Source organism: Strongylocentrotus purpuratus, unplaced genomic scaffold (assembly GCF_000002235.5).
Source record: "Strongylocentrotus purpuratus isolate Spur 01 unplaced genomic scaffold, Spur_5.0 spur5_contig_847, whole genome shotgun sequence".
Lineage (NCBI taxonomy): Eukaryota > Metazoa > Echinodermata > Echinoidea > Camarodonta > Strongylocentrotidae > Strongylocentrotus > Strongylocentrotus purpuratus.
The window spans coordinates 971,403-984,843 of record NW_022145554.1 but is presented as its reverse complement, the minus strand read 5'-3'; the positions used below and the strand labels follow the sequence as shown (position 1 = coordinate 984,843).

Genomic DNA, 13,441 nt, shown 5'->3' with positions numbered 1-13,441 from the left:
TTGTCAAAGCCTGTTCAGCATCAAGACAAGGACAATTTAATTACATTTTAGGTGAATGTAAATCGTCACAAAGCAATAAAATGGCTCTACATTCCATTCCAGACAGTTAAGTGTTGACAGATTTTTATAGCCTGTTTTATGTATTTTTGTCATGGAAAAACGGTTGGGAAAATTCAAAAAATGGTTGGGAGAATTTATTGTTAATCACTGTTAGAGGGTGCCTCACATCGACGCCTTCAAAGAAAACCATAGATATCTTTGTGGTTTGAGAATTTGTTCAGGATTTTTTGCATGTCAGAGGGTTAGTATAGTAGAAGGAATATAGTAAGTAACATTTTATACAAAAATTTAGCAATTTTTTTTCATCAACCTTCAACAATGTTACCGATTCACTTTAAATACTTAAAATACTGTACTTATATATGTCTAAATCTTCAATAGACATTGTGATGTTTAAGTGAATGGATCACTTGTTTTAATGTAGTTTTACATTTCTCTAATTTAGTTCCTCCACAGCAATTGCAGCGATTGTGTGCTAATGCAGTAGGGGGTCCCTAAACACAACATTTTAATGTCAGTAGCATTTGCTATAACCAGAAATGTTTGTTGTACATGCATATACAACTTCTAAGTCATTCTATATTGATAGGCTCCCTTCCCTTACATTGTGAGAAAAAAAAGATCTTTGAGAAGGATCCTTTTTAAGAGAAATTTTGACAACTTTGGCATTGTTCCAATCTAACATGCAGAGAATGAGAAAGTTCACAAATTATATGGGTTTATGGAACTACTCATAAATTTTTGAATTAAACTTTTCAGTTATTTCTTTTCATATTTCAAGTAAAAGGGCCGTTTGAGAGGGATCCTTTTCAAGAGAAATTTCCACAACTGTGACATTCTCATAAACTGACATGCAAAGAACAAGAAAACTCACAAATTATTTTCTATCTGTATTAGAACTCAGATGACTTTTGGACCAATAATGGAGTTTGTGCTTTCCTTAGAAATGTACCTCAATCTGTATAAAGTGATTCCATTATAGAGATCTATTTAGGACCTGTAAAGTGTATATTTTCCGTCTTAATATATAATTGCTGAATATTAAGATTGAGTACATGATGAAATATATTAAACAGTAAAATAACAATCTATTTTCAGTGTGTTTTGTTCTTGATTATGTCTTTAAATTTGAGATTTTTTAGAAGTATGAGTAGGGCGCCCTATATTGTAACTTAAATTCTACCATGATCCTGGATTACACCTTTAGTGTCATATCATTCAAATGACATATACTGCCCAAATTTGACTCGAGAAAAGATCTGTCAAATTGAATAAATTTCATATTTTTCTTGTTTAAAATACAATTTTACAAAGACTTGCATGTCGGATCTTACAGTGTGACCCTTGCATAGACATTCCTGAGTAAATGCATGATATATCTGGTTGTCCAATTTTCTTCTTTTTCTAGGTGCTTTTCCCATAAATTTTTGACAAATTGCAGATGACATTTTCTTCCTTTTATAATTCTGAGTCGTAAATCTCTCTTGGCCAAGTTACATCCATTGGAGAAATTTAAAATGTGGCTGTTGAATTTTGTTTCTTTTTTATCTTTTACCGTAATGTGAAAGGCAGAGTCACATTATTTGCAATCGCATTGAGCAAGCAAAAATTTTCACAAAAGATAAGAAGAAATTTAGGCGTTGTGGCGTGCGCCTGTAATCCAGCTAACAATGGAAGTTACAAACTGATTCAGCCGAGGACGCAGCTTCGAAACTGAGTCGCGTCTTACGGATGGTGACGTTAACACTGTTAAAAGTCGGTCCCCAGACGTAAATAATCATATCTGATTGATACACATCTGTAAAAACCCAATCAAACACACACACACACACACGCGCGAGTGAAGGTGGTGATGAAGATGGTGGGGGTGGTGAAGATGATGGTGGTGGTGGTGGTGAAGATGGTGGTGGTGGTGGTGGTGATGATGGTGGTGGTGGTGGTGGTGAAGATGATGATGGTGGTGGTGGTGATGGTGGTGGTGGTGTTGATGATGGTGATGATGATTTCAAATAAACAATACAAAAACGGGGTGCCATTTTATGCAAAATTATCTGACAAGCAAACACAATGATGAATAACAATTTTCAAAAAGAAAGTAGAGTAAAGGCCGTCGTAGTTTGGGGTAAGTCCTGTAATTTTGAGTACTTGTTTCACCATTAAAGACGAAAGTCATGGGGCATTTGATGCTTTACCCCTCCCTTTTCCAAATCTTGGGGGGGGGGGGAGGACCAAATCACACACCTTCCTTCGGCTCCGGCATTTCTCCGTGGTCGGGGCAATACAACAAAACAGTAGAACAGTTTAAATATTTAGTTACGCCTAAAGTAAAACTGAGAATGAGTAAAAAGTAAATTTCATTTGATGGTTCTACAGTAATATACAGTATGGAATTCACTGTCCTTAGATTTTGAAGAGAAACTCACTGTAAAGGAGTTAAGAGAGGATGCTGATGAAACATTATGTAGAGCAATCCCAAGAGCAATATACATCTTTCTTCGTGTAAGTATTTTTTTTTGTCGGCCTATAACGGGGTAGCCGGGCTAAGGCCGGTGTTATAATATGATTTCAGAACACTCAGAGAGAACAATATTCATACCGTTGTGGCTACATCTATATGTAGCATATAGTGTTCTTGTTATTATCATTTTCATCATCCTCATTATAATATAACACATTATTTGTTTGTTTATATTTATCAAAGAGCCTTTCATTACATCACATTTAGTTTCAATTATAGCCACATTTCATTCATCTCTGCGATTTCGTGGTCTTTCATGGGCTTATAAATATGTTTCACAATTATATTTTTCAAATTCATTCATTCATTCATTCATCGATCATTCATTCACTCACTCAATCATTCATTCATTCACTCACTCAATCATACATTCATTCATTCATTCACTCACTCAATCATTTATTCATTCACTCACTCAATCATTTATTCATTCATTCAGTCACTCACTCACTCAATCATTTATTCATTCATTCATTCACTCACTCATTCATTCATTCACTCACTCATTCATTCATTCATTCATTCACTCACTCAACCATTCATTCATTCATTCACTCAATCACTCAACCATTTATTCATTCAATTAATCATATTGAGTTTTTTACATTCATTTATTCATCATGCATTCATTCATTCGCTCATTCGCTCATTTATTAATTCATTCTTTATGAAATATAATAGGCTATATACCCCGATGACCAATAACCAGAGGTGATTTTATTTTCACTTTCAGTATCAAATAATTTATATTCATATATTTTACCTCGTTCGTCATCAAGCCTATCCCCTTCGGCTGCAAAATTACTTTCACTTTCTAAAGATCAGCAATATATTTGGCCGTTAAAGTTTTTTTTTGGTAGTTTTATTTTTATTTATTTTTAATTGATGTATTTTTTGTTCTACCTATATTATTCCCATGCTCTTGAATATAATGATAGGCCAGTAACGATGGAGTGGCTTGGTAGCGATAAAGGTTATATTACTTTACTGGGGGGGGGGGTGCATGGACCGTACACGGGTATAAGCCATCGCTTCAGGTTCTCCGAAATAAAAAAGAAATTCATGTCAACTATTTTCCTTCTAAAATGTCAAAAGAAAAATCTAATTTCTCACAAAACTTTTGTATGAAATCAACATGCCTTCGAGCTATAGTCAAAACCAGGCCTACGTACATATCTTATTTAAACTAAAGATTCAAACACTTTTCAGCGGCAATTAACACCTAATGAACGAATAAACGAAAGTCTTGAAAAGTGCGATTCTGATAAAATGTTGAAATGACTTTCTACACGAATTTCATAATATGCCTCTGACTATATCTTCATGTAATTGTTTTTTAAATATTTTTTCTCTAAAGACGTCGTTGCTAAAATCATGCCCGGTTATCTCCGTGGGCGCCGTTTTGAGAAGCCTCCACCGCAACAATAAATTTATAAATTACCCCTCCCCCTTCTCCGGCCCCGCTCAATTCAGACATACATGTACCAGGGATATGTGAGTTTAAACTCACATATCCCTGCATGTACTATTATAGGCCTACTGGTATAATAAGAATAGCCCGAAGGATAATTCATCTTTACAATAACGACTTCATAACATATCCGAATTCCAAGCGCCTAATCAGATTTATAAAAAAGTATCCTTTTCACATTGTCCGCCGAGGCGATGTATACCGCTCCAATAAAAATGCGTCGAGCGCCAGGGATGAGCAGCCAAGATCTTGTTAGCGAATCGCATCTACTCACTGTACTACGAAAGGGTGTGTGTGTGTGTGTGTGTGTGTGTGGACGTGTGCTACGTGCACCTGTCTTATAGTATTGTACCCATTCGTTCCACATTGGTATACGGTACCGGTAGGCGTTACGATATCCCGGCGCAGCTTCAGCCAGAAATGCTGTATCACTACCAGTTCTGAGGGCGAATCTATAACAATCTCTCGTCTTATTTCCAATATCCACCGCATATTTTTTGATAAATCGATCCGTTGCTGGGAGGAGGACGAGATAAAGAAGGCAAGATGGGTACGTTTATTGGTCATGCATTACCGGGAGCGTTTTTCATCCTCATGTCCATCTGGTGGATGATGCAGTACGTGTACACGAAGATCGTCCTGGATAACGGACGCCAGCGGCCGCGGTCTCGCCTGATGTACTGTCTACACCGCGTACCCATGGAAGGGGCGTTTATAGTGTTTGGTGGGGCTGTCGGTTTCATTGGTGAGATGATGTACCCAGCCCCAAAATGGACTATCATCGACAGCGAGGGACATTGGAAGCATCAAGTAGAATGGCAACACGTCACCATGTACACATATTTTGGGCTTTACGGCGCCGTCAAAGTTATGGGGAGTAGCTGTTTGCCGTCTGTTGCCGGGAAATACGAGAAAGCGTTTGGTGCTCTGGCGTTTGCCGTTGAGGGTTTCCTGTTTTATTTCCACACGCACGGCAGGAGCGATCTAGATATTCAGCTCCATACGATGCTCGTGATGGCCATCTTTGTGTGCTTTTTGGCGACAGCTGGAGAGGTGTGGCGGTCGGGGGATACATTGGTGCTGCTCGTCAGGATCCTGTTCACGCTGGTGCAGGGTACGTGGTTCTGGCACATTGGGATCGTTCTCTTTATACCACCCGGAGGAGTGCCCTGGGATAAAGAAGATCATCTCAATGTCATGTTCACTACGGTCATGTTCACGTGGCACATTCTCGTCGACATGCTCGTGCTCTTCTTCGTCTACGGTGTCACGAAGCTGGTCCTCAAAATCTGCGGCTTCTCGTCGGTCCGCTACTCACAGATGAGCAACGGTCCCGAGGAACACGAGGTCAAACTCCTAGGCAACAGCGCAGAGGCAGGAAACCATCTACTAGGAGGTAGTGAATCGGACTAAAAATATTCCACAAAACTAGCCCTGCCTTAGAAGAACATCAAAAGCAAGGGAAGTAGGAATTAAAAGTAGAAATTTTGTTATATTTGTATGCCAACCAATTTGGTCAAATCTCTATGTGCATATGTGCTCAGTACTTTCAACATGGAGTCATGTTTTGTTTGCAAATTCATGGTACTCATTACTTTGTCATAAGAGCCAAAAGGGCGCTAATGTGCATCCTTTTACGAGCGTCTTTCTGGCTCTCAAGTTTGTAGTACTTTTGATCTGGTTCATGTGCAAATTTTTCTCTTTAGAACGAGTGATTACTGAGTCTAAGGCTCTTGCAATATTATGATTATAAGATTGAGAAAGAAATAGGATATCAATTATTATATGATTTAATTGATTTTATTAATGATTCTAGATTTACATTGGTCAGATTTAGTTCACTTGATAAGTGACAAAAATTGTGAAGGCTGCATTTGCATTAGCTGCTCAAGAGAAAATGTTGCCTATTTATTTTGTACAAACGTTGTAAAAATTATGAAATGTAATCTTTGATCCTTTGAGGCAGATGGAAAGGGTAGATATTAGAAGATATTAGATATATTAGAAAAATCTGATTCCATTTTTGTGTCACATTATCATTTCATCTGTTTGGAGCCAGTCTTGATAGAGGGCCAACGCCCTTCTGGCTCTGAACAGACGATCTATCAGGTGACTAGTCAGGTGACGAGTCAGGTGACGATACCAATTGTAAATCTTTCTTGTGTCAATTTACTAAAACGTATTCAACTCCAGTACTTTTGAAACACTTGATTTTGAGCCATGTAGCATTATTTATACTTTGGATGGGTTTCAGATAGAAACCTGGATATTTTTTTAAGCATTAAATTACTTATGAAGCTACACATGATGCTTAAAATTGATATTTTAAAAGCATAGCAGATACTTGTATAATGCATTATTTGTCCTGCTTTTTTGTCAATGGATAACAGCTTTGATAGCAAGAAAAGTGAATTGATCATGCTTTAAAGGAATAACAACAAATGGATTGGGCCATACACCACAATTAACGTCCCATAAACTGAAATCAGATTCTGTTTTCAGAGGAGCTAAGCAAAACTGTTGTACAGATTGTACGAGCTGTGAACTCGTCCAACTCATGCATGTATTGAGTACACGCTTGTCAGAATGATCAAAATGGCTACAGTCATGTGTAGGTACATGTACATGTAGTCATGTACATACATCGTCCATACCGGTATACCCTTTTACATTCAATATCATTATTTTCTTTTCTTGAATGTATAATGTACACATGTATGTATAATAAATTATACATGCAAATGATGCAATATAAAAATATCAAGAACTACTGTACATGTATTCATTCCATGTACATTTCATGCAAGAAATTTGAAATTTGATAATAGTTTTGATAAAGTCTACAGTTTTATGAAGATGAAGCATTACATATGTTTATCCATCAGATATATTCAACTCAAGTGTGTATTCAAACCATTATAATCCCACATACTTAAGGAGTATATATAATTTAACATTCAACTCATGCCTGCATTAAATGCATACTCTACTTATCCATTTGTCTAAGACAATGTACATGTCGGCCCTTTCTTGATTTAAAGGCATACGTGTTTGTTGATGTACCAGTAAGAATAATGAGGAAAATGGGAAAAAATAAACGTGGCGCCTTTTCCACTTGATAAATTGATACTTTGATATGTTATCCGATAGGTCAGTATTGACCCATACAGTATTGAAGTTAAAAGAAATGTACTGGCACTTTTGTGTACGAGGTATTAAAACAATTATTGTATTTTGCATTGCTTCTCGTCCATGTAACTTGTTCAAGGCATACTCATTTGATGATTCAGCTCCAACTCCAATCAGCTTGTGATGATCTTGGTAGGCGGAACTGAAGGAGTATAGTAATATACCAGCCATTTTCAAATGTATTCAAAGTTGAAAATGACCTGGCAGCAAGTCATTGCATTGGCCTGTTACAAATATTTCTATTTCAGTAATCAGAATGCAAATTAGATACGTTATCTGTTGCTAGGCTAGACAAGCATTGGGGCTTGCCCTGCCTTAAAACATGTAATGTACTCAATTTGCATTCTGCTCCATTGAAATACAATTAATAAATGAATAACATAATTTAGTAAAGAGGCATGAAACGAAAACATGTATATTACAATACCAAAATTGCCTATTGCAACATTTCTGCATTGCTTGCAGCATACTCATTTGAGTCTAGTTTGCTATATAAGTTTATGATTTCCAGAAGAGAGACAAGAGATGTCCATTTAAAAACGAGTTCAGGGTGGCATTTATGTGCATCGGACCTTGAAAGTGCAATCAGAGGATTCATAAGGGGCTATATAATTATATACACATTGTGGTGGGATCATGTAGGCCTAATGAAGATTGAATAACAGATGTTTGAGCAAGGAGCTATCTGTGCATGCATGTAGAAGCCTCATAAATTACAGTCAACCTCCATTTGCATTCATCGCTAACTACATTCTAGGCCTATGTATTGACGCAGTGCAGTGCTATACTATACCTATCAGTATCACCCTTCACTGACTACAGTGTACTTTACCATCACAAAGCATTTTATGTCAACAATCAGCATTTCTATTTACATACTTGTAGATGTACAGAGCAGCTTTATCTCGCCATCCATTAGTATTTAGACCCATAAGGGCATTGAGTATTTGACTCACATAGTTTTATATAGAATTAACGCCCTTCTGGCTCTCTATGTTATCTTATCAAGCCTATCTTTGTGACATTCTTATACAAGCTCAATTTGGGGTAATTATGTAATTAACCAAAACTGCATACGTGGACATGCACCTTCTGTTTTTGTGTGAATGTACATTGTAGGCTCTTTTGAAGTGTTTCATAACAAAGTCCATTCAGCCGAGTCATCAGCCCATGTACAGGGTACACACTCTTCAGATTTGTTACTCTTTACGACACTGTAAGCAGAACACAGGACAAGTATGGGTGTTGAACCATCTTAACTCCTTGGTTGTACAATTAGTTTGGAAGGAGCTGAATTTCCAAGAGAGAAGAATACCGGTAACTGTAAAATGAAGATTTTATTCCAACTCATGTATTTACATGTATTTACATGTATTTGGCTATTGTATGTTTCACATTGATATTTGTGTGACTCACAAAGAGCCTTGACAAAGTTAACAATGAGCAGGAAAATTATACAAGGATAGCAATTAATTGTCACAATTGCTATGTTAGCATCAGTGTTGCCTTTAGTAGAAAGGACAGGTGATGTCAACATGCACCGATTGTGACAATAGACCATTTCTTGTAATGTTACCAAATGAAAATGAAACCAAAGGAAATAAAAATTGAAAATAATTGCAATGTTGGAGAAAAAGGGAGAACACTCGAGGATTGAATCTCCAAAATAGTTCACTGCAAATAATGAGTGTAATTGTAATACTTTCATTTTATGGGCTTAATTTCCCTAAGATGATAGAGAAGCTACAGTGTAAGATACAACAGTCTGCTTTTACTGGTAATCAGTTGATGTACTTAATAAAGTTATGTTCATGTGGCTAAGTATAGATGTACATGTACCTCTATTCATTTTGTACATTGATTGTACTGTTTGTACATCATAAAAAAAGAATTTTTTTTGTTGTTGCTTGTGTTAATATAGATCTTTTGGTCATTTGCTCTTCAACAAGAGATTTGATTGCAGTGATATGTAGGCCTATTATTTATTATACTTTTTTTAAACAGGGCTCTTTTGTTATCTTCCAGAGTTCCTTTTCTATGTCCTGTGTGTATTTATGTCGCTGTAGGGACTACTTGTTTGATGTTTATCACTTAAGCAATATATCAGTCTTCACATAATGTTACTTAGGAATAGTTCCTAATTGGGAGATAAAAAAACAATCTTTTTCACCCCATCATGGTAGGGTATTGTGACAATTGTCATGGCAACATTATAAAGCTTATGCTTATTGCAAACTAATCACTCTGGTGATGAAGTGTGCATGTACCATCTGGCCCCAAAATGCTTTGTCTGACGGTACACATTTTGCTAGATTCTATCAGGGAGATGACAGTGAAATCTGCCTGATACTATGGATGGACCTGATAGAACCGTCTGGAAGATGAGAAGTGATCCAAAGCAAAAGCTCAAGAACAGTTCAACTTCAAGGTGCACGGCACATAAATTTTGAGTGCAGGACCACCCGCTAATCATGTAAATATGGGGCTAACCCCCCTGTGCTAAAAGCCCAACAAACAAAAACAGCACCCTGACATTGAAGAGAACTTAATATTCTTTACAATGCATTTTGAAATAGTGATGAATTTGCAGTTCTTTAAAATTCTTCTTGTTACACCATCCATTGTGTGTGTGCACCCATGAAAGCATGAAATCCTGTACTTGAGTATTTGATTTGTGCTCTCTGTATACCCAGAGCATTCAGTTTCATTCATCTGTGAAGTCTGTTGAGGTTAATGGCATTGGCATAACTTGGGATTGCATGTGATATAATTCTCTAAATCAAGACATCTTGTATAATACCAGTATATGTAGCAATTTCAAATACACTCACTATGAACATGACTGACAAAGAAAGCGGACAAAATATACAGTTCCTCGGGTAGACAAAGGAACATCCCTTCACTGCTATTATGTAAAAATTTGTAGAACAGGTGTCACATGCATATTCACCTTTTTACATAATAGCAGTGAAGGGATGTTCCTTTGTCTACCTGAGGAACTGTATATTTTGTCCGCTTTCTTTGTCTGTCATGTTCATAGTGACTCTGCTTGTGTGTTTCCAGCCAATGCACTTGTCCATGTACATGCATGAATAGAAATAAAAGGGCGCGTCTGATTGTAAAACAAGGTCCATTAGTGTTCAGATAAATGAGTCAGAAACAGAATATTTGCACTTTGTATCACGTTGAATAATTAATGAAGTATGACTGATTAATGGACTTAACACCCAGTTGGGCCACTTAATGAGGTTCTGGTGACAAAGTGATTTATTTTTGAATACCTCTATAGAAACTGCATGTAGAATTGTACAATAAATATTTACATGTAGCTGTAACACTAAGGTCAGGCTTGGATTCATATTTATTTTGTGCAATTCCGAGTCTGGTTGTTTTCTTTCAATCATGAATGAAACTATGAATTTGATCATTTTGATGTGTTATTAAAATGAGATGAGTTCATTTATTAATACATCAAAGTCATCTGTTCACAGCCAGAAGTACATTAACTCTGTGTTAAAGAAAGACAGTATTCAGATTTGTGTCAAATTGCCCATAATGGTATACAATACATGTAAATTGATTTTAGTTCTCCCTTTTTATGTGATAAAGCTTAAAATAACAGCTTGCATACTGTACATGTAAATTTATGTGTAATTGTTTGTGTATACTTATGTCATTCCGTATGTAACTTTTTATTTCATAAATATGATAAACTTTCAGCCCAAGTAGGTACATGTACAGCGGAGTTGACATTTTACAGTAAAATTGTCAGTGAAAGTGAAACATATTAGCCTGTCATACTTAGTGAATTATCATGATTTATTTTTATCCATCTCTGATTTATTTTTATCCATCTCTGATTTATTTTTCTGTCCATTTACTTTAACATGTAATTAGACCGTGTTTTAATGTTTTATGTTTTATTTTATCTTTTTTTTTCTTGAGTAATATTCTGGGTCTAATTCAGACATGTTCTGTTCATACAAATTGGATTTGTTTATGAGTGGTATCAGTTTATTTTATGCAATTTACATTATCAGGCAGTGTTGCTATCAAGATGAAGTATTTATTTTAGATAAGAGAATTAAGATGTTAGTAACCATGTAGTGTAGTTGCCAATTTGAAGAGAGATAAGACTAAGAAAAAAATTCCCCTCCAAAAAAAAATTAATTTAAAAGAAATAAAAGACAGAGCGAGAAAAAAAGAGGAACATATGATTTTTTTTCTGTATAGCATTTTGATATTTTTAAAACTTCTTTTGATTTCCTTACAAGCAACGTTATGCTCGTTAATTAATTCTTTTTATTTGATTGACAGAGTACATACCAAAGCCAAATGTTACTTTTAAATAAAGTGTATTCTTTATAGATGGGAATATATAATGTATGCAACAAAGTGTTCCATATATATAGAACTTCTATAGCATCATGATCTTGTAAATTCAACTCGAATTGTTTGTATATATCTGTACCTTGTTTAATTATTGATTCAAAAATTAAAAAAATTCCTGTACCATGACTTCCTTCATATTTATTGTCAAAAAAGTTATATTTTGAATGAGATATGTCAATGTGAAAACTATTGTTCTCTGTAACATGTTTATATGTGATTTCTGTGATTATGTTTTGAATGTTGAATGTAGAAAGAGAACAAAATAGGCCAGGAGGTGTTTCGCAAAGACTAAGAACAATTTAAGTGGGACTTGAACTATGGCATATGCCGTTCATGCCACTGGTTGCTCTTACAATTGGTCTCTCAAGGAACGTGCAAATCATGGTCACAAATCTACAGAATTGACATTCTTTTATAGTTCATTGTTGAAGAAAAAATGACTTAAATTCAATTTCTACTTAAGACTTAGACTTGTACTTAGTAGGCAATTTATGCCCTTGGAAAGTCTTGAATCAGACATAAAATTAGAGGAAAAATATCCTGATCATTAGATAATTTTTTATTATAACAATAAACTATCAAAATATATAAATCTGTAGATTTGTGACCATAATTTGTACTTCCCATGAGAGACCAATGCTAGGAATGATTAGAGAAAGCAGTAGTATGAATGGAAAGTAAGAGGATTGGAATAACACCTGTTATAGACATAGTTCAAGACAAGTCCTGGTCCATAGTTCAAGGCCAACTTAAGTTGATCGTTGTGAAACACCCTTTGATTGTTTAAACATATTTGTTACTTGATTGGTATCCTAATTCATATTGCCTATTATTGGTAAAGTCTGTGCATACTATGTATAATCTATGAGATTTATTTCCTTCCAACTTCCGAGTCTGTAGTTTTAACTGGGAATCTCAATTCCTGTTTTGGTTTTTAGTTCTTACACTGATAATGAACTATTGGTGGTTTTTATTTTATTGTTATGGTAATGGTTTGTGTTTCATTTTTATTAGTAGAGATAGAGTTTTCTTCTATTGAGGTTTTACTCCTGGGAGTAGGGACTATGTGATGAATTATTTACTCATGAATTTTCATTGATATTCTTTTTTTCTTAAAGTGAGCATTTCTAATTATTCCACCGATTAGCACTGTTGAGCATTCTAAAACAATTAAGGTTTCCTTACATGTGTTGAGAGGAAATTAACTACATAATTATGGTAATGTAAATCAGATTATCATGATGTGCTAATTAATTTTCAGGACCATGATGAAAAAGAATTGAATTAAGTTTTGCAATGACTATTTTGTAGTTTAATGACACGTAATAGAGGTCTATGGATCGCAACAATATGAATGCATTTAGAAAACTGCATTGTTTGCAATATAAATTCCGTTTTAAACCATATATCATTCTAGCTGGATAATGATCATGACAACAGTAATTAATTTTGAATGAGATTATGAGAATCTTTATTTCTATTAATTAAGATGTGATAATTTGGAATGTAATATCAACATTGAAAATGACAACAGCAGTTAATTTTGAATGAGATTATGAGAATCTTTATTTCTATTAATTAAGATGTGATAATTTGGAATGTTATATCAACGTTGAAAAAGACAACAACAGTTAATTTTGAATGAGATTATGAGAATCTTTATTTCTATTAATTAAGATGTGATAATTTGGAATTTTATATCAACATTGAAAAAGACAACAGCAGTTAATTTTGAATGAGATTATGAGAATCTTTATTTCTATTAATTAAGATGTGATAATTTGGAATGTTATATCAACATTGAAAAAGAC

The 13,441-nt window shown here is 35.0% G+C and overlaps 1 protein-coding gene across 1 annotated transcript; it reads left to right on the top strand.

The window, feature by feature from the left end:
* The first annotated feature begins 4,337 nt into the window (after positions 1-4,337).
* On the top strand, positions 4,338-9,337 carry LOC115927182 (transmembrane protein 45B-like). The gene has a single exon (XM_030992665.1). It carries the CDS (start codon positions 4,596-4,598, stop codon positions 5,460-5,462), a length of 867 nt encoding a protein of 288 aa, XP_030848525.1. The 5' UTR covers positions 4,338-4,595; the 3' UTR covers positions 5,463-9,337.
* Positions 9,338-13,441: the final 4,104 nt, after the last annotated feature.